The sequence below is a fragment of the Vulpes lagopus genome, chromosome 7, assembly GCF_018345385.1.
Source record: "Vulpes lagopus strain Blue_001 chromosome 7, ASM1834538v1, whole genome shotgun sequence".
NCBI classification, from domain to species: domain Eukaryota; kingdom Metazoa; phylum Chordata; class Mammalia; order Carnivora; family Canidae; genus Vulpes; species Vulpes lagopus.
Window position 1 is genome coordinate 74,690,072 of NC_054830.1, and position 22,841 is coordinate 74,712,912.

The window sequence follows — 22,841 nt, forward strand, 5'->3', positions numbered from 1 at the left end:
TACTTATTAGAGTGTCACAGCCTATACCATCGAGCACTTTGGTTTTTAGGGGTTTTCCCCCTCCCATTTTATGAGTTGTTCCAAAGAAATATATTCCTGTGAATTTTATGCTTTCCTGTGATCATGATCATTCCATTATTTTTATATTTCCTCATAACTTTTATTTGCCCTCAGGAAGAAAATTTTATTTGCCTTCTCTTGAATTAGATTTTGGTTTAATGCCCAAGAAAAAAATCCTGCAAAATGAGCCCATATCCAGACAGTGCCATATCTAAGGAAGCTGAGGGAGGGCTTACACCAATCACTTTGAGTTTTATTCTAGTTTTTACCAAGATTAAAAACAAATGCATGAAGGGTGAGAGAGAATGAGAATGGAGTGAATACAGTATATTCTTGCATTAAAAACATCAGGGGGCCCAACTTGGTTTGGGGGGAAGAAAAAGGATCTCAGATGCCTACTGTGTGCAGGCATTCTACAAACTCATTTAATGCTCTTGTGAAGTTGAGATCCCAGTTTCCAGAGGAGGATATTAAGGCTCAGAGAAATAAAAGAAAGAAAAAAACAAGCAAAAAACCTTGACCAAAGTCAGGTGTTTAGTAAGTGCCAGAGCTAAGGTGACATTCTTCCCAATTTCTGCAGGTGGCTCTAGAGCTGTCATTTATCAGCTGTGTGACTTAGAGGAATCCCCTAATCCTCTGTGCCTATTTCCTCACCTGAAAAATGAACCATCTGGATTAAGAACTACAGGGTCTGTAGATATCCCTGTAGCTTTAACATTCTGTGAGCTCAGTGAGTGTGTGAGCACGATCAGGATTGGCTGTTTATGAGCCAATCGGGCATTGGAAAAACACCTCCCTATCAGGCCAAGGTGGGAAGGGGAGGATGAAAGTTAAAAAAAAAAAAAAAACAAACCAACAAACAAACTTTGACAGAAGGTCTATAAAAACTGTGTGCTCCCAAAGGTTCGTCCTATTTGGCAGCTGCTGCCTCATCCACACCTTCACCTAAGAGGAGTCTCCTCTCCCTAACTGTAAGTAAAAGAACTTCCTTCATCTACCTGGACTGCACCTGGGAGTGAGAGGTTGATGATGGCACTATGCATGTAGAGGATGAAGTCTGCTTTAATTTTCAGGAGAAACTTGATAGTGGCCGAAAATGGGATGTTGTGCTGAAATGATCATTTTTCTCCCTAAGTATAAATGCTCATCCACACCTTTGCTGACACTTTGAGTGGAGGCAAAATGTTCAAGACATTCGCTAGTTCTCAAGGTTACCTTTATGAAGGCTCTTCTGTCTTCGGCCTGGGAGAAACAACTTGAATACACTTATTTGGTTAGGTTCTAATCATTTCTTGAGATTCCTGCTCATTTCTGCTCTCCCAAAAACAACTGCTTATTGTAGTGATTTATTTACAGACCTATCATCTTACATCGCTTTCTTTATTTTCTCCCTCCAACCACTAGTGCTGGCACTGAGGTTTCTTTGTCACAGGAATGAACTCCTGGTATGTGTTGCCCTTGCCTTCCGCCACTGCTCAAATGAGAACATGGAACAGCCTTGAAATCGCCACACAGCACCACCGTCACTTGCTTATGAATTGTCAGACTTTCACTTGTTTGATCCTTCCTATAACATTTCCTACTTTGAAGGTCCTACAGCTTAGGTTATTTGGGATCAAAAGCTGCTGATGTACTTTGGGACATTTGCTCTACTATCTCAAAAATAGACATGTTGTAAGAATATGTTATCTTTTATTTTTTTAAGATTTTATTTATTTATTCATGAGAGACACACACACAGGGAGAGAGAGAGAGGCAGAGAGAGACACAGGCAGAGGGAGAAGCAGGCTCCATGCAGGGAACCTGATGTGGGACTCCATCCCAGGTCTCCAGGATCCCACCCTGGGCTGAAGGTGGCGCTAAACCGCTGAGCCACTGGGGCTGCCCTTTGTTACCTTTTAAAATAAACCTCTCTAAATAGTTATCTAGGGCTCCATTGGCCAACTGGGATCCAGCAGGGGCTCGAGCTCAGCTGCCATTTGGCCATGGCACATTTGGGGACCACCCAGGCCTAGCTAGAGCCTGAGGTTTTGAATGCAGTGTAATTGCTGTAAACATAGAAGTGCCTTTGACTTAGGTGTCTGTTTAGAAGAAATGGCAACATTCAGCTGTCTTTTTGAGTTACCCCATGTGTGTTCAAAGGCACCAGGCCGTCATTAAGGCATTTCACTGCACTTGTCACTGTGACTTTGGGGTGGGTGATGAAGCCGTGGGCTTCTTCACACATCTGTATATAAAAATCTTGCTCACTGTGCCTGGAGATCATAGGCTTTCAATGACTGAACCCCTCATAAACCCCTCATGTCCTCTTGAAAACCCATCTGTCTTACACATTGGAGAAGTGAATGGACTCTACTTCTTCATATTTCTCCAGGAGTTAAATATTCATATTTTACAAATTGTTATCTTTTCACAGAACCTCTTGAAGGAAGGTAGAAAGAAACATACTACAGATTTCATGTGCTATTTTGCTGAAAAAGATCAGAAAAAGGATTCCAAGTCATAAGCCAGTAGGATGTGGTTTATAATCCTAGAGCGTCACAATTTAGAAGGGGCATCAGACACATTCTTTCTGAACCTCAGTTTCCCTGTCTTTAAAGTTGGCAGTGTTAATATAGATATCCCTGAGGTCATTTGCAGCTCTGTTTTTCAGCAATTACCTTCTATTCTCGTATTTTCATACTCACAACCTCCTCCCAGATTTGTATATGTGTCACCTGTTAATATATTATGTGTAATAAAAATGTCATATATAAACCTATTCATTGAGAAATCAAACATTACAAAAAAATTATAAAGTAAAATGTGAGAGTCATTTCATCCCACAGGTAACCCCAGGGTGGTTATTCTCCTTACCTAGATCCACAAACAGTATGTGTTATACTATTTTTTTTTAATTAAGAAAGAGTGGTATTATATATTACATATGTCTCTGAAATTTGCTTTTTCTCCTTTTTTTACTTAATAATATAATGTGAACAACTTCCCATCATACTTGAAAAACAGATTGGCTCGAGACTTCAGTGAGCAGACGTTAGGAGCACAGAAATCATTCTCTATGGTTACCCACTCCCAGCTGGCCGCCTGTCTCCTGGGGACGAACATTGGTCTGTGACCCTGTTTTATGATTAACAGAGGGGCAACATTTCTGCTGATGTAGAATAGACCTTTAGTCCCTCTGTAGAAGTTTAACTTCCCAGAAACAGTATTGGTTCCATTTGACCTTTTCTCTGTTTTTTTCTGGTTGAGTCAGCACACTTAGACTGAAAAAAAAATAGCTTGGTAGTAAATAGAAACATGGAATCTCAGGTAATTATTTAAAAAAAATTTTTTAAAGAGAGAAATAGTCATACTCAACATTTTCATAATGCATTATAAAACACCTTTATTTTACCATGCAGTTAACTCAACAAATATATTTTGAGTAACGATGATGAGTAAGGTGCTCACAGGTCCCAATAGATCCACTTAGCGATGAGACAACCAGAGCAGATATTCACACCACTTATCCCACAGTAAACTAAGACTCAGAGAAATTGCTGACTTGCCCCTGGTTCCTGTGGTGAGAAGGAAGCAGAGCTAGTCCTTGAACCCTGGTCTGTCTGATCTGATAGTAAAACCTACGTGAATGTGTAAGATATTCGTGAATTGATGAGATCCATAGTGTATAGATGAGCAGCTGTAGCCTACAGATTTTGGGTACTCTGGGGGTGTCATCAACAAATACTCCGGGGATGTTATCAAGAGTTGCCTTAGAGTCACCCACAGGCCAATTCCTTTCACCAGGCTCACTCTTTCCTTGCAAGAGGGGAGTACTGTCACTTATCCCAACTCTGTACCTTATTAGTTAATGTCCTTCCACAAACAATTCAACTCCCTCATGTTCTTTCCTTATCTATTGTATGGTAGCAGTGGGGGAAGCCCAGCTGCCTTTTGAGATTATAATAAGGAATGAATTATATGATACAGGTAAAGCAATTAGCAGAGTAATTAGCATTAATGGTAACTTGCTATTATTGGGCTATGTTTTCCTTTTGTTTCATTAAGGAAACATCTTTGTTCCTTAGTTGTGAATTCCTTTATGCAGTTACTTAAACTGAGAGAGAAAAGTTGCATTTTGGACTCTAAAGGTCACCAACTTCAGGTTGGCTTTTATCTGCATAAAGATCTAGTGGCCAGGGAACCCTAGGTGGCTCAGCGGTTTAGCGCCTGCCCTCGGCCCAGGGCGTGATCCTGGAGACCCGGGATCGAGTCCCATGTCAGGCTTCCTGCATGGAGCCTGCTTCTCCCTCTGCCTGTGTCTCTGCCTCTGTGTGTGTGTGTGTGTGTGTCTCATGAATAAATAAATAAAATCTCCCTGACTACAATGCTAGGAACTAATATATAAACAAGAGGAAACTCTACCTTCAGGTGGCTAAAGGGGAGGGGCTTTGGAAGAATATCTTTTCTAGAGATCATGGCCCACTAGCCTGTCCTGTCCCCAGTGACAGCACTGTGGTTGCACTCTTTTGGGTTAAGATGAGAACCCTTGTTGATGTGAGAGTGGCATCAGTGATATCAGTGATACCTTCTCATGAACTAGTTCAGTAGTCATCCACTTCTATATCAAGCCTGCCTTGAAGGGATGAGGAAATGTGAAGGAATTGATTTACCATGGAGGGCAGGACTGGGTGGTGAGCTCTGCCTCAACCTAGCTGAGACCTTGGACAAATCAATTAACTACTTTGAGTCTTAGCTTGCTTGTCCATTAATTAATGAAGAGAAGATACTAGTTGCCCTGGTCACCTCATTGCTGAGTGGACCAAATGAGAACTGAGGTGTCCCTAGGCTTATAGAAAGTAGAAAGTAGTCATGGGATACTTACCCTATGGATGAGTATATGAGAGGAAGGAGACCAGGGAAAGGAGGAGGTCATAGAATTAGATAGGAAGCCACTCGAGATAATCTTTACTACCAACTTTTTTTCTTTGATAGTCCAACACATGCAAAATTACTCTTTCTAGCATCCAACATGAGAGTCCTATGAGCTTGCATTTTCAAGACTAGCCCAAAGTGGCAGCCAAGCAGGGACAATGATCCCTTTCAGAGGACCACTGCTGAGGAGGTTGCTTGGATAGGGGATCTTCAAACCAGAGCTTCTCCTTGCTAGAGCAGTGAAGCTGAGAATTACTGGGGCAGGAATCACCATATGACTTTGACATCCCTAGAGTCCATGGGAACTTCTAGCCCAGAGGCACTTAGGGAAAATCTTCCCCATCTATCCCAAATGCTGTCATAGGTCATTGAATATAAGAAAAAAGAGCCTTACACACCATAATATCTATGTCCCAGAACTGAAAGGAGGTTAACTGCAAGGCCAAATGGCAGTTTCTCCTCTCAAGTTTGCTACCCAGAGAATAATACAGGCTATCAGAACAAAATGGGAGATGGCCATAGAGGCTAAAAATCTCACTGTCCTGGCCTCAAGTCATTCAGAGCACCCAAAGCCACCAGAAATCCACAGAGAGATAGTCAGTTACTGCAGGGCTGTCTATTTATCAGATTGGAGTGGGTCACCAATTAGCTGGTTCAGTCTCAGGATCAGTGAATCCAAAGGTCTCCTGGAAGACATTCTATTTTAGGATGACCAGGAAATTTGGCATCCCACCTTCATCTACTACAGCTAATTGCAACTACTTAAGCTAAAAAGGGAAAAACCCAGACCTCATTTGTTCCTACAGTTATGGAAGTGGGCCAAAGTATAAGAGGGGCCTAGAGGGTTTTTTGTACACCTTGGCTGTGTTGGTCATGAATCTGGCTGAGCCACCTGCAGTTTTCTTCAGGACACTCCTGTACTCTTTTCCAGACCTGTCACCATGGCCCACCAATTTCCAGCCCTCACCTCAGAACAGAAGAAGGAGCTCGCAGAAATTGCCCAGCGCATTGTTGCCAATGGGAAGGGGATCCTGGCTGCAGATGAGTCTGTCGGTGAGTGCAAGTAACGTCATACAACAAGCGTATTCTTATTTCTACAACTTAGCAAAGGAAAACAACAATTATATTTTCTTTCCTTTCAGAGGAGTAAAGTTATGCAGGAGTGGGAGCAGAAGACCCAGTAAGCATAGAAATTTTGAGTCCTGTAGTCCCGGTAGACAGATTTCTGAAAAACCAAGAGAAAGGCTCAAGCCCTCCATTTTAAGGCCCCTCACCAGGGATCATTCGAACCTAGACTGTAGCAAGGCCAAGAACTCGTAAGCAGTATGAGATCAGATACATAGACCTCTGCTGCTAATGAGAAGTCAGTGTAAAGTCAGCTAAGGAAGGGCAGGGGAGGGCAGGGAACCACCTACATCTGGAACAGGGAAGGATTTGTGGCTGAAAGAAGCCCAGCACGGCACAAGGGAGGGTTGTGGCAGGCCAGTATGGCCCCCCATAAAATGATAGAAGCCAGAGAAGTCAGGAGTCTATCCCATCCTCCCTTCTATGTACATCTAGTCAGATTGAGGGCTGGACCTGGCTCGGGAAGCCTGAGGGCCTTACATACATACTTGGATCCAATGGTGGCTTCCACCCTGACCCTGACATGTCCAGTCCATACAGTTCCTGCCCAGTATCCTGGCAGCAGCCAAGGTCTTTCCCCTGGGAGCCAAAAAACGAGACAGGAGTTCTAAATTTCTGAATTAAAAAAGAGTCTTGCCATCCACCCTGCAGAGGGTCACTAGAGTGGAGGAGGCCACAATCAAGCCCTGCCTTATCACTAAGCTGTCTTTGGCCCACCCACCTTAGGCACCATGGGAAACCGCCTGCAGAGGATCAAGGTGGAGAACACTGAGGAGAACCGCCGGCAGTTCCGAGAAATCCTCTTCACCGTGGACAACTCCATCAACCAGAGCATCGGGGGTGTGATCCTTTTCCATGAGACCCTCTACCAGAAGGACAGCCAGGGAAAGCTGTTCCGGAACATCCTCAAGGAAAAGGGGATCGTGGTGGGAATCAAGGTGAATACTTCCATTCTAGGAATGGAACAGTCACCCGGCAGGGCCAACACTCTGAACACCCTCATCACCTAGTTGCTGTTCACTCTCCTTTCCATCATCATCCTCCCCCTGAGGACCAGATCCTCTTCTAGATTTTTCTGTCCGTACCTTCTTCTTTCAATCAAGTTTTCTACAAGGTACTTAGTCTCCAGCTGTCTCCATTTCCTCATTTCTAAAATGGGAATAGCAGTGCCTACATCATAAGTCTCTTGTAAGGACTAAGTTTTTAAAACAGTTCCTACCACATAATTATTACTTAGTCTAAGATCGCTATTATATATTAAAGCACTTACTGTTCAGTTGTAACTCAGTCTTCCAGAACTTCATGAACTTGTCAGGAGTGAAAACTAGCATCCGTTGAGTGCTTCCAAGCGCTCATTTAATCCTCCTCGTAATCTCTGGAGGTCAATTCAGTTCCTATCTGTATTTTAGAGATAAGGGAAGAAAACCGAATTACAAGGCATAGCATAACTTGCCCACAGCAAGGCAAAGCCAGAGCCAGTTCAAACCCAGCCTGGCCTCCTATCAGGCTCGTGACCTCAGCTTCTGCTATGCCAAGAGTAGGGGCTGCATCTTTATTCTTTTGATTTCCCAGGATAATGTAGTGCCCCGTATGTGCAGGTGCTCACTAAATGTCTCTTGAACAAATAATGTAATAGAAGCTGCATCCCAGGTACTGTCAGATTACTTTTCACTTCTCAAGCTCCAGGCCTGTGCTTTCCATATGTTCCATCCTCTTAGTGTTAACACTTTTATATTGTTCCTTCCAGGTAATTTCCCTTCCACTCTGGATTGAATTATGTGTGTCCCCACCCTCACCCCACTCCCCACCCCAACTAATACACCTTCCTTTTTTTTTTTTTTAATACACCTTCCTAATTCAACTCCTTAACATGTGAAAGATGAGAAATGGTAGTAGGGGTGGGGGGGGCTCTGCTTTTGTTTTCCTGGGACCCTTGACCCCTGCTGATCACTTGTTAATTATTTATATTCACAGTTAGACCAGGGAGGTGCTCCCCTTGCAGGAACCAACAAAGAAACCACCATTCAAGGTAAGGATATCACCTGCTGTTAGGAGTCATGCTACTATATGCTAGAAATGAAGACAAGCAAAGAGATGAGCAAGGGAAAACAAAATAAGAATTTCACCCTGGTTTTAGAGCCACACACACCTGCTTTTCAATCCTAGCTCCTCTCTACAATAACTGTGTAACTTTAGGCTACTCATGTAAATGTTCTGAGTCAGTTAAAACAGGATGACAATATCTACTTTGCAAAATAGTTGTGCGGATTAAATTAAACAACGTATATAAAGTGCTTACCACAGTGCTTTGCACAGAGAAGATACCTTGTACCCCAGAGTATAATTTATAGAGAAAAATCTGGCAACAGAAGAGAGGAAAGATCCCAAGCTTGGGGATCACACCCACCAGGGTTAGACTCCCGGTTCTATCATTTACTAATTAGACAATTTTACAAGGTACTTCACTGCCCAAGGGGGACAAGTCTGAACCACAGCATTAGGTTAAGTTAAGCAGAATTTGAATCTCAGCTCTGTCACTCATTAGCTTTGCAAACTTGGTAAAGTCACTTACCCTCTTGAAGCCTCCAGTTTTCACATCTGCATAATGAATATAATATTAACTAGTAGAATTGTTACGATAATGAAATGAGATAAGGTGTGCAAAATGCCTAGAATCCTGCCCAGAGCATAGTAAATACTAAATAAATATTAGTTCCCTCTATTCTTCTTATGGAGTATAAAGCCCCAGGTTAAGCTCAGTATTGGGATTAATGTTTACCTGCCTGGATGTATTCAGTCCTTAAGCTCTGCTGACTGAAAGGTAAGGCAAGGAAGGAGTCCTTCACTTTGTCAATGTCCCCATGGATCAGGAACACGGGTGCAAAGAAGCCTCTTTCTCTTTTGTGACTTGCAGGGCTCGATGGTCTTTCTGAGCGCTGTGCTCAGTACAAGAAAGATGGTGCTGACTTTGGGAAATGGCGTGCTGTGCTGAGGATTGACAACCAATGTCCATCCAACCTTGCCATCCAGGAAAACGCCAATGCCCTGGCCCGCTATGCCAGCATCTGTCAGCAGGTGCACTGCCTTTCCCCTTAGACTAAAAACAGTAGGAAAGAGCTTTCTTCAGAGCCCCTCTTTCCAATTTTACTATCAGTACATGAGCCTTATCTCACTACTATATCCTGGTGGCATTTTCTATCACTCTTGTAGCCAAGCATGGTAAGGAAAGATTTGGTCCCACCAGTCAGCTATGAGCCCAAAAGGCCAATGCCATCGATGGCTCCCCTCAGCCAAAGTTCTATAAGCTGAGTCTTAAGAGTGGTCCAGCCAGGGCACTTGCTTACCTCTGCTCCATCACATCTAAAACATGATCCCTTTAGATCCCTATCTCGAGAGTGATAGCTCTGATTTAGCCCCAATCCAAATAATATCTTGGAAGATGGTGACCTGACACTAGTTTCCAACATATGTTGAAGTGTCTCTGGGATCCCAGTCAAGTCTGATTTGCTTGTGTGGGTGTTATTTTGAGGTTACCTGAGTTGTGGGCACCTGAAGATTCCCAATTAGAACTATAAACAGTGCTTAATTCCTTAATTAACCCATACAAGGGGCATCTTTCTTAGTGATTTAAGTTTGACTGCCCTAAGTTTGCCCAGGAGAACTTTTTTTTTTTAACCTCACTGTTATGTTTTGGCTAAGCTACAAATACTCACTAGAGATCCCATTAAATTTCCTTGCACTGTCTTTAAGTCAGCACATGGCATTTCTCCATAAGGGCTTCATTTTATACCAATTGCAACTGTCAAATATCTTCTTAAGGAAAGGATCACAGTGAGCAGAGCTGCACTTTATCTCCTCCTTCTTCCTCTTTAGAATGGGCTGGTACCCATTGTGGAGCCAGAGGTCATTCCAGATGGAGACCACGACTTGGAACACTGCCAGTATGTTACTGAGAAAGTAAGTCTTGAATATAAGGGTCCCAATTCCAGTTGAAGTGTCTTATTTTTAAGTAACAGCTGTAACTTAACATATATCAGTTGTTATATATGAAATATTCTTCAGTTGGAATCATGATGTAGCATTGAGAAGGTAAGGGGGTACTTAACAAAACTTGTACATTTTTGGCACAGTGGTATTCTCCATATGGAAAAAAGCACAGTATTTGCAGTACCAAGAGTTGTATTTGACAATTCATAATCTCAGCTGTGGGACTGTGGGTAAATCCTGTGTTCTTTTGGGACAAGTTACATTATATGTAAACAAAGAAATTTAAAAATAAGGTGAGAGTCACATGACAAAATATCATTAGAAGGTACTCTGTTCGTATTGGCAATGTAACCTGACTTCACTTTCTCCACTTGGACTGAGATGAGGTCTGAAAGTGCTTCCGTCTCTAAAATGTATGTTCTTATGACTCCTTAGCTTCTGTGGGGTTGGAAAATGGAGGCCAATTTAGATGTCCCCAACGAGCTAAATCAAAGCAGACTCAACTGACCAAAGGGAATGATAGGAAAGAAAGAGTGGAGGGGATCTAGAAAGCAGAGCCATTCCATTAGTCCATGCAGTGAGCAGTTAGAGTAGAGGAAGGGGGGATAGGCCAGATTGGTTGTGCTCAATGATTGTGGCTTGAAGTTGGCTGTGCATTGCCCTAATGAGGACTAGGGGCTGGTTAGGAAACTTTGGCCAAGCCACATACAAGGATTCTTTGGTTTTGCGTCCCTGCAACATAAAAGTGCCAAGGTCAGCTGACTGTCAGGCTAGTTCTGGGTTTTACCTTTTGAACCTCTTGTCCCTCAGGTCCTAGCTGCTGTCTACAAGGCCCTGAATGACCATCACGTTTACCTGGAGGGCACGCTGCTGAAACCCAACATGGTGACTGCTGGACATGCCTGCACCAAAAAGTATACTCCAGAGCAAGTGGCTATGGCCACTGTCACAGCTCTCCACCGTACTGTTCCTGCAGCTGTTCCTGGTAAGTCTTCCCTTCTTCTCTGACTTGAGGTCTTAGCCCTTATCTTGGGAAGGAGTTCCACCAGCATTTGTGTTTGTTTAGGAGTCTTGTATCCAGGAAACAGAGCCATGTATTTCACAAGTGGCCAGCACTTCCCCTCATATTCCTTAACACCACATAGCCTGAGTCTCCCAAATTCACATCATCCACTGATTTCCTCAATACTTCACCATCTTCCTTATTTATTAAAGCCCTTCTTGCCTCAGCCCAGCTAGCTTTGGCAAAAGCAAACTAATTTTTATAACCCAGTTCCATGCAAATCAAGTAGAGAAAGGATTGAGGCATTACATTTCTTACAGGCTCATGGTTTGCTTTCTCAAGCTGGGTATAGAAGCTGGGAATGGTAGAGTGGAATTGGCTTCTCTCCTTGCAGGCATCTGCTTTTTGTCTGGTGGCATGAGTGAAGAGGATGCTACTCTCAACCTCAATGCTATCAACCTTTGTCCTCTACCAAAGCCCTGGAAACTAAGTTTCTCCTATGGACGGGCTCTGCAGGCCAGTGCACTGGCTGCCTGGGGTGGCAAGGCTGCCAACAAGAAGGCAACCCAGGAGGCTTTCATGAAACGGGCCCTGGTAAGATGCTACTTCTTCTTCTTTTATTTTTATTTTATTTTTTTTAGATTTTATTTATTTATTTTAGAGAGAGAGAGAGCATGAGAGCAAGCAGGGAGGGGGCAGAGGAAGAGAGAGAGAATCTTAAGCCAACTCCCTTGCCCAGCACAGAGCCCAGTGTGGGGCTGGATCTCACAACCCTGAAATCACTATCTGAGCTGAAATCAAGAGTTGGACACTCACCCAACTGAGCCACCCAGGTGCCCCAAGATGCTACTACTTCTTATATACTTGATCAAGTGGATACTAGGAGCCTTGCTCTCTTACCTGGAAAATCATTGCTTTCTCCAGGCCATGATGTTATCGTCTACTAGATATTTGAAAAGGAGGCATTCGAGTTCAGTAGGAAAGGTGGGGGTTAGGGAGAGTTGTGAATCATCCACACTGGGAGTATTGTTGATGACAGTAGACAATCAGTAACAGTAGACAATCTCCACAGAGACACTTGAGAGAGAAGATAAGAGGGCCAAGGACTGAACCAGGGCACTTTTCATTTTAGGAAGATGGAGAAGAAAGCCAGTAAGACAAGCAGCAGTAATAAGATAGGATGTGCCAAGGATCCTGGGAACAAATAGAAGCAAGTTTCAAGGGGGTCAGGAATAGCACACTATAGAGAGATTCAGAACAGAGGCTGAGCAAAAGCTGATATTGGCATTTGGGAGCCTGAGTGACCCTCAACACCACAGTTTCAATAGAGAGGAGAGGAAAGGTGCTCATTCGAGAAGACTATCAGGAAAATGCCCAGAATGGTTACCAGGAGAAATGAAGACAAAAAAGGATTTTATTCGATCAGTAACCATTTGTTTTTGAATGAATACCTACTGTGAGCCAAGGACTGGGGTGAACAACGAGGACACAGATACTGGCTTCAGGGAGCTTAGAGTTTAGCCAAATAGGAGAGAGCTGGGCATATTTCAATGTAAAGCAAAAGGAGCCAGAGGAGAGGTTAAAGATGAGGACAGTGGAGATAACTGAGAGGACAAGGAGTTGAAAGAAACAGGAATGTGTAAGATTTATTAAATGCAGGTGGCAGAGGTGGTCTCAGAAAGGAGGGAAGAGACAGGAAAGAAAAAGATGGGATTGGAATTGGGTCTGTAGAGGTGAAGGGATGTAGTGGTTGATAACAGTCGAGGGTGGCTATTGAGGGGGATAAGGGAACCGAGATTTCAGTTTTAACAGCGGGGAGGTGTTGGGACAGCTGCTGAAGTAGTCTGTGAGGAGACTCACCAACAGGATGGCGACGTATCAGGCAAGGTGCTGCTGAAATGAGAGTGAGTTTGCAGTGCATTAACTTAGATCCTGAATTCTCCTAATATCTCTCTTAATCCCGCAGGAAGATCTAGAGCAATCTAAATGGGAAATAGCAGGGTAAATTTTAATAGGGAGACAGAAGAGTACTGAATTTGAGCAATAGCCATAGTCTACTTGGTGATCACAGAGGAGGCTGGGAGAGGAATGAAGTGTAGCCAGAAGTTTGGTGATGAGGCACTAAAGGGAAGGCAGACCCCAGAGAAGCTTAGAAGATGTCTCAGGGGCATAAAAGAGGTGTGAAATTTTAGAGGTAGTGCTTTACTTTGTTAGGATGGAGAGCTGGGTGTGGCTGCACTGGTGCGTGGCTGATGAAGCAGGGAGATTTGGCTACCATGATGGAGGGATTGTGAAGGTAATGGTAGCGAAGGGCCACCCACACTAAAGAAGGGAAGCTGAGCTCATTTAGGATGGTGGTCCTCAAGCTCGAGTATGCATCCAAATCACCTGGATGGCAAGTGAAAACACAGACTGCTGTACCCCCTCAACTGAGTTTCTGATTGAGAAGGCCTGGGGTCAAACCAGAGGATTTCCATTTCCAAGAAGTGCTTAGGTCCATGCAACATGCCTTAAAAATCACTGTAGATGTAGAAATAAGTCCCGGAGACAGCAAGATAATAGCAACAGGGACTTGAAGACATGGTACTGTTGAGTGGTGCTCAAATATGATTATTGCAGATTTTGTAATTATGGACTCCCCTTTAATTGGATTTTACACAAGGAATCAAATGATAGCACAAAAGTATTCTTATGGGCAAATATAGAAATTTTTTTAAAAGAATTTTTAAAATCTGCTGTGTTATACCTCTGGCTGCACCTTGCCTGATCCTTTGGTATAACATCTGGTCCATTTCCTAGCAAACTGCTTTCACAGCCATTCCAAGCTTCTCCACTGTTCAGTTTGAAATACCCATTCTCTTAACACTATATCAGTGAGGTTTCTTAGCTTCAGTTTCTAATACTGTTGTTGCAATGTTGTTGGTACTACAAAGAAACTTTCTTTTTTTAAAATTTTTATTTATTTGTTTGTTTGTTTATTTATTCATGAGAGACACAGAGAAAGGCAGGGACACAGGCAGAAGGAGAAGCAGGCTCCACACAAGGAGCCTGATGTGGGACTCTAACCTGGGAATCCGGGATCACACCCTGAGCTGAAGGCAGGGGTTCAACTGCTGAGCCACTCAGGCATCCCACAAAGAAACTTTCTCAGTAATGGACACTAACTTCAGCTTGCCTGAGATAATGCTCAGAAAACTGGGATAAAAAAGGAGATAGTGTATTCTAGAAGGCAAGGAATGCTATTAACACCAGTATTTAGCAAAATCACTGTAAGGAGAAAGAAATCCAGATGCAGGTGGAGCTGGTTTTAAATGAAAGACAGAGGGTCAAATACAGGGTTGCGTTTGCTCTAACCTCACATCCTCTCTCCTGCTTGTTTTTTAGGCTAACTGCCAGGCAGCCAAAGGACAGTATGTTCACACGGGCTCTTCTGGTGCTACTTCCACTCAGTCCCTCTTCACCGCCTGCTACACCTATTAGAGCCCCAGGCCCACCAGCCTGCCTCCAGCTCCTCTACGTGCCTTGATCGGAGGGCTGAAAGAGAACAACTTTTCTACTGACCCTGGAAATGAGACAAGATCAGACTGGGACTGTTGGAAACACAATACCTGTAAAATTGTTAGACACAGCAAAAAAAATCCATTCTTGAAACCTAAGGCGCGGATATTGCAGATCTGATGAAATGTCATGCAATTTCCTTGTGACAGCTTCAGCTTCCCAGGCCCCAAGAGTATCCACCTAAGAAAAGAATAGACTTGAAAATAAAGCCAGCTTGCCATTCGAATAACAACCACCAGATATAACACCTCAGAAGCTGAGTGTGGAAAAGTGTGTCTTATTCAACAATCTTAGCAGTGGTAGGTTATGAAGGAGGCAACTGCAACCATCAAAGAAATAAAATGTTCTAGAAGCCTTCAGCTGGTATCAAGTTTCACTTTCTGTTCTTGCTTCCAAAGGGTTCAGTATATTTTAATACCTTTGATTCCACTAGAAATGACTGACAGTAATGGTCAGGGTTCTCAACTTGGGCTCGTCACTGGAATAATCTGCCAAAAATGTGAAAACTCAGATGCTCAGGCCACACTCCAGCCTAATTAAATCAGAAACTTTGGATGTGGGATCCTCTAAGTATCAGGGTTTCTTAACAGCTTCTTTGGTGATTCCAAAGTATTGCCAAGTTTGAGAACTACCATGCTAAATTCAAGCCTGAGGATATTTTAAAATGAAAGCCCTTCATAATATGAAGCAAACTAAAATGTAAAATGATTTCAAGCAACATGCAGAATGTAATGGGAGAATCACTGTGGCTTTGATGCCTGCAGCATTCCTTTTGAAGTGGCCCAGATTTGGTGACACACTACACTCCCTCTGCACATCTATGCACACTGTTTCATTTTGCAGTAAATACTGTTTACATAATTATACTTTATGGGCTTTCCATTTTCAGAATTGATCTACAGAAAAAGCATTAAAGACAACCATAGGTACAAAAGAGAATTCAAACATTATAATTTTGTACAATATAAAAATGATGATTTTGGTGAAAAAACTAATGATTTATCTGACAGAAGCTAGGAAATGAAAGGAGGAGAAATGGAAAGAAATGAAGGGAACATTAATTCACTGAGCAGGGAGTCAGGATACTACTTAAAATTGATGGATTAAGAAATAATGCTAAAAAAAAGAAATGGTGCTTTAAGTCTATTAAAGGAATTGGGTATAAATCATTAAAATATTCACACATATAGTTAAATATAGAAGAAAGTAGTAAACTAAATTCCTTGTCTTGAAGAGTGAAAAGATAAATGACATTGCTTAGAGTAGATAAATTAAGAACTAGAGGCATACACATAACATTTAGAGAAATAAAGACAGAATTAGTCCAAAGGGACTTTGTCTGAGGAGAGAGACCTGGGAGTGCAGCACAGGGAATATTTTTACATTTAGGATGATAAAACTAAGCCTGGAGCAGTTAAACCACTTGCTGACAGTCACATTTATAGGGGTTTAGGGGCTTAGAGCCAAGATTAGAATTCAGGTCTCTTTCTCCTATAATGGACACACGGCCAGGGAGGAAGGTAGGGAAAAGGCAATAGGCAGCATTCAAAATCTCTGCCACCAGTGTTGTAGGTCTTCTACTACATTTCCTGTGTGTGTGTGTGTGTGTGTGTGAGAGAGAGAGAGAGAGAGAGTTGGGGGAGGAGTAGAGAGAGAGAGGGACAAGCCGACCCTGCACTGAGCACAGAGCCCAATGTGGGGCTCACAACCCTGAGATCATGACCTGAGCCCAAAAAGAGATGCTTAACTGACTGGGGCACTGAGGCACCTCAGTCTTCTACATTTCTTATTGCATTCATTCACTCATTCATTCATTCACTCAGCAAATAGTTGAGCTCCTCCCATGTGTGAAGTTGTCCTAAAGCTGGTAATACCTGGTGTGACAAAACTCTTCTGCCAGAAAATTTTTATCTAGAGCTTATGCAGCATCACTGATCCTATGTTGTAAAGAAACCTCCTAGATTCTCACTTATAGGTTTAGTGAGAATCTATAATCAAGGCCAAGTTATTTATTTTGATCCAGACTGAATTACATTTCACTGGGGATGAGGATTATATAATGCACTTTCCTAGCTATCATCTGATATATTTTCCCAACTAAGGCACTATAGTTATCTTTGAAATCTCAACCCCAGTACTTTACTCCATTCAGGATAATATGAAGACAAGTGTTATGAGACTATAGACTTTAATTTATATTAATTGTATGATCACTGAGTGAATATATTAGCAGCTTCCTACCTTTTGGTACACCGTCAGATGTATTCTAGTAGTTATTGAACACCGACTAAAAATAAAATTTGGTACTAGGCACTAAAGGTAATTAAAAGAAGTTTCAGCTTTAGGATAGGTATGACATTTGCATACCACACAATGAAGCTTTAGTAGTTAAGCAAGAAACACAGATGCCATTGACTGAGGGTTGGGAAGGGGGAGGAGATAGCATTTAGGGTGGGCATCAAAGGAAGGCAAAAGGCAAGGAAATCTTAGAACTTCCTTTGTGTAAGAAAATTTACTGGAAGAGGATGATTGATACCTTGAAGGTATAAGTATCAAAAGCCAAGGTCACAACAAATTATTAAATGCTGGAAGGAATAAAAAGAGGAATTTGGTTTTGCTCTGAAGAGTAAGGAGCAGAGAAAGGAGGGAAAGGTCGGGGAAATGAGCAAGGATAAAGGAAGAAATGAGAAACGACGGGGAAAGGGAGCAGGCAGGGAGAAGCCACAGTCATATGGTTTGGGGGAGGTGACTAAAGCACTTTTTAGACGGGAGAAATATCAAGCACTCTAAAGACATTTGTCTGCTTGAGAGGAAGAGCTGAGTTTCACACATGGGTTTACATCATGCTATTCAAAAACAAGATACTGAGATGATTCATAATGATTCATAATGTGAATTAGTTTAGCCGAAGCTGAAGCCAACTGCGACAATGAGAATATAAGCCTCTAGAACCTTGCAGAAATCTTGGAGCAGGCTTTAGGCACGCAGTATGGGACTTCAAGTCCATCTGATTTAGCTCTCCTGGGGTAAAAGCCTCCAGTTGACATCCACATTTTGTTGCAGCAATAGCAGAGGAACCCCGGGGTCCAGGGCACTAAGGCAGTTGTTCAAGGTCACGTCACCAATAGGTGAGACTTGCAAAGTCCTCTTGGGAGGGAGTAGGTGGGGTGGTGAAAAGCAGCGGTTCTGGAATCAGACTCTAAGTTCAAATGCTGGCTCTGCCACCTAGTAGCCATGTGCAGTTCTTCATCTCCAAAATAAAAAAAAGTACAGCATCGCAAATTACTGAGAGATTAAATGAGTCAATATGTCTCAATAACAGATTCACATCCCTTATCAGAATTTTCACAATCCTGAAATCCAAAAGTTTTCTGAAAACCAAAAGGAGAAGTTTTCTCCTAAGTTTGCAGCAAATTATTTGGTGGCAAAACCTGACTTGAGGCTGTCATATTTATTCTACTTGATGGAATGTGAAGATAATGTGTCTGATTTTAGGTGCTGACTCAGACCTTCCAAAGAGTTATACAATATATAGCATAAGCTCTATATTAATCTCTAAAATCTGAAAATTTGATTTCTAAAACACATACACTCTCAAACTATCAGATAAAGAATTGTGGACCATCTTTAAACAGTATCTATCTCACATGTAGGGTAAAAATGAATTACCTATGCTTAATAGAGCCCAGAGGGTTCATGTGGTGGCTACCAATTCCCTAAGCCCATATTCTAGAGAGGACTAATGAAGAGACAGGAATAATGGCAAAGCTCAACACAGCCAGTCATAGCTCTTTTTTCATAACCCAAATAAATATGTTTTTCTGGCTGTAACACAACTTGTCCTAAGCCGCCTTTTTTTTTTTTTTTAAGTTTTTATTTCTTTATTCATGAGAGGTGGTGGGGAGAAGCAGGCTTTCTGCAGGGAGTCTGATGTGGGACTCAGTCCCAGGACCCCGGGGATCACATGCTGAGCTGAAGGCACTCAACCACTGAGCCACCCAAGCATCCCTGTTCTAAGCCTTCTGAAATGGTCACTCAGTGCTGGGTATCAATCTCTGTAAACACTTAAAAATCAGTCGACAATGGGCAGCCCAGGTGGCTTAGTGCTGCCTTCAGCCCAGGGCATGATCCTGGAGACCCGGGATCGAGTCCCACATCGGGCTCCCTGTATGGAGCCTGCTTCTCCCTCTGCCTGTGTCTCTGCTTCTCTCTCTCTCTCTATCATAAATAAAATCTTGAAAATAAAATAAAACGTAAATTTTTTTTTAAATTTTAAAAATAAATAAAAAACAAAAATCTTAAAAAAATATCAGCCAACAAGTATTCATTTAACACCTACTGTATACTCGGTTATGTAAAGATACTACATGGTCCTGACCACTAAGATGAGGAAGGCAAGGATACAGTTAGGAAACAAAATGGTAGATAATAATGTGCTAAATTACAGTGATATAGGCGAGGTACTGAGATTAAAGGGGCTTTATAAAGACAGTGGGATGAAATACAGTCTTTGCTACTTACATGATCTTGGATCTCGAGCCTCGGTTTCCTTATCTGTAAAATCGGGTTGCTATGAGGTTAGAAATATTTTATGTGGAGTGCTGGATACATAAGTTGTGAATAAATATCATGGTTTTTTTCCCTGTTAGTTGACTCTTAGAGAAAGGTAGGGTCACTTGAATGGGTGTGAAGAGGAATTAACAGTATATTGACTAGAGTACATATTGTATATATATTGAGGACACTGTTGGAAATTCGATTAGAACGGTTAGGCCAAGTGGAGTGGCACAGTGAAGGGGAAGAGATAATTGGGCAGGGATACTATGGAAAGTCTTGCCTTGAAGTAATGAGAAGTGGGATGTCTGGGTGGCTTAACGTTGGGCATCTGCCTTCGGCTCAGAGCATGATCCCGGGATCTGGGATCAAGTCCCACATTGGGCTCCATTTGGGGAGCCTGTTTCTCCCTCTATGTGTCTGCCTCTCTCTGTGTGTGTGTGTCTCTCATGAATAAATAAATCTTTTAAAAAAAGAAGTAATGAGAAATAGGAACCTGTAAATTTTTGAGCAGGAAATAATGTGATAAAAGAATAGTACTGAAAATTATTTTTTTGGAAGGTAGAGGACAGGGAGCGTTGGGAAGCTGGGAGGCAACTAAATGTGTAGAATAGCAAATCCAGTATAGGGCCTGGACTCTTGGTGGTGGTGGGTGAGTAGAAATGAGATCTTTACACTGGAGAAGACAACAAAAAGCTCTCATATAATGTTGCTATTTATCATCCTAATAAAAAGTCTCTGTTGTATTGCAACTCAACAGGCAAGCACTGGGACAAATAATTCAGAATTCTTCTACATCTACTTCTCAAAAAGAGGCTACATACATGCACAGTCTCAGCCCTTTGAGTATGGCAGCAGCACAGTAAAATACAAAGCAGCTTCTAAACAGAGGACTAATTCTTCTGGCAGTTCAGAGCAACCAGGACTAGGCTGTAGTCCGAGGTCTCAGATGTCAGAGAAACCTATCCTGCCCTCTTAAAAAATTCAAGGTCAAACATCTTGTTGCGGCCACTTCCAACTTTTCCTTGTCCTGCCCTGGTTTTCCCTGGGCATTTTATAGGCTAAAGAAGTCAGAATATACTTCTCAGTCCCAGGGACTCAATGACTGTCATGTGATGTGGTTTACCCTTAGCCATTGAACATGAGAAGTATGTTCTTGAGAACATGGCTACTGGAAAGGAAGTAGCACAGGTAGAGATATGCTCTTTTATTTATGCAAAATGTATCAAGACAGCATTTGGGGATGCTAGGTGATTTTCCCCCATTCTTTACACTGTGGAGTACATATGGCTTACTATTCACTTCTCAAAGTTCCCTTGAGGATAAAGGACTCCTTGAAGCAACTATGCAACTGACATAGTATTAACATAGTACCTTTTTTAGATTTTATTTTTTATTCATGAGAGACAGAGACAGAGAGAGGCAGAGACATAGGCAGAGGGAGAAGCAAGGCCCCTTGCAAGGAGCTCAATGCGGGACTCTATTCCAGACCTCGGGGTCATGTCTTGAGCCGAAGGCAGACACTCAACCCGAGCCACCCAGGTGTCTCACCTGACAGGTATTTAAAAATACTTGTCAGTTGAACTTGTACTAGTTGTGCAGTAAAGTAAATGTACCTATCCTTCTATTTTCCATGAATTTGGTTATAGAGATGGCCTTAATTAAAAAGAAATCAATCAACCTACCCCCACCAAATACCCAAGGCCACAGAACACATTTGAAGTAGAGCAGGAAGGTGAAAAGTATTAAATACTGATTAGGAACAGTACTTTAAAAACATGATTGGAGTATTTAAACTAGATTTTTTAAAACTTTGAGATTTATTCTACAAATATTATGCTCAACTGGGTATGTTTTGCATGCCCCTAGATTTGCTGATGACATCCTCCTTTAAGAAGACAGATGAAAATGAAATGCCTTATTAGAATTAGAGAAATGGAGAATTATAGTGATTTTTTTCTTTTGGCCACCAAAGACTCCTTTTACCTGCTTGTTTTATTATTATTATTTTTTTTTTTACTTTTTTTTTTTTTTACCTGTTTGTTTTAAAATGTTATCTACCGTGATTGTTTTTTGTTTAAATTAGACTGGGCTAAGGGATGCTGGTAAAATACTAGGTCTTATAAGTCTCTGAGGGTTCCTGGAAGAGATGTACATTTGAATCTGTAATGTGAGTAAAGACCGACTTCACTGCTGGTGAGAGCATCAACCAATTCATTGAGGGCATGAACTGAACAAAAAGGCAAAGGAAAGGCAAATTTACTCTCCACCTAAGCTAGGGCTTCTATCTTTTCCTTTTTTTTTTTTTTTAATTTTATTTATTCATGAGAGACACACACACACACACACACACAGAGAATGAGAGAGGCAGAGGGAGAAGCAGGTTCCACGCAGGGAGCCCGGATGCGGGACTCAATCCCGGGTCTCCAGGATCACACCCTGGGCTGAAGGTGGCGCTAAACCGCTGAGCCACCCGGGCTGCCCTATCTTCTACTGTCTTTGGACATCAGTGCTCCTGATTCTTGGGTCTTTGGACTGGGACTGAATTATACCACTGGCTTTTATGGTTTTCATATTTGATGGCATGAGATTTCTTGGTGTTCACAAGTATATGAACTCAAAAGTTTCTCCTCCTATTCACTTCCATATTCTCTTAAACTAAAACAAGGCACCACATGATATGCTGTGTGTGTAGTTTTTGGAAAGGTACCCAGGTGAGTATCAGGTGCACCAGTAACATTTCTTAAGCTGAGTGCTAGTTACATAGGATTGTGAAACTCAGAACTGCACACTTAAAATATGTGCCCCTTTCTCTCTTGTGCACGCACACATGCAATTTAAATACAAGGAAAATGTTACCACAGAATTTTATGCAGCATAAAGTCCAATCTTTTTAGGATGGCAATGCTCATCTGCCCTTTTTCACAGGCAGCCTTAACCACCTGCCACTTTCCCATCACCATGTAACTCGAGGCTCACTCTGTAGCTAGTAGGTCTTCTTATAATTCTGTCTTCAGACACAGGCCTTTTTGCCTAATACCTTTTAGTCTGAAGTATCAACACCTCTTGAAAGATTTTACTCCTTCCCTCTTCTTCATGCCCCTCCCTGCTAGAAAGTAACCATGAACACTGTAGTAACCTTGCTTTCAAAAAGTTAATCTTTTTGGCTACACTATTTATAAGCAATGAAATGTACATATTATCAGGAATTATTTCACTGTTGGGATGCCTGGGTGGCTCAGCAGTTGAGTGTCTGCCCTCGGCCTGAGGCATGACCCTGGAGTTCCCGGATCAAGTCCCACATCGGTCTCCCTTGCATCAGAGAGCCTGTTTCTCCCTCTGCCTACGTTTATGCCTGTCATGAATAAATAAAATCTTAAAAAAAAAAATTCCACTGTGACTAGAGTTTTGAGCTCTCACTCTAGATTCACATCCAAGGATGTTAAAAAATATGTAATTTTAATGGGAATATCTCATATGACCATGTCTCCACATTTCAATAAGGTCAGCAGCCAGAGCTTCAGCTAAGCAATACAACCATACATGAAACAGATGCAAAAAGCGTGTTTAAGCGCACATGCAAACAGTAACGTATGGAAAACATACTTCACATTAGGTTTTTCAAAATACTGAGAACAGG

The 22,841-nt window shown here is 42.1% G+C and overlaps 1 protein-coding gene across 1 annotated transcript; it reads left to right on the forward strand.

Annotated features, from left to right (window-relative positions):
- The first annotated feature begins 878 nt into the window (after positions 1 to 878).
- ALDOB (aldolase, fructose-bisphosphate B) lies at positions 879 to 15,006 on the forward strand. The gene is made up of 9 exons (XM_041761975.1): positions 879 to 1,031; positions 5,906 to 6,027; positions 6,826 to 7,037; positions 8,074 to 8,128; positions 9,014 to 9,174; positions 9,973 to 10,056; positions 10,897 to 11,071; positions 11,484 to 11,683; positions 14,474 to 15,006. Exons 2-9 carry the CDS (start codon positions 5,916 to 5,918, stop codon positions 14,567 to 14,569), a joined length of 1,095 nt encoding a protein of 364 aa, XP_041617909.1. The 5' UTR covers positions 879 to 1,031; positions 5,906 to 5,915; the 3' UTR covers positions 14,570 to 15,006.
- The last annotated feature ends 7,835 nt before the right edge of the window (positions 15,007 to 22,841 follow it).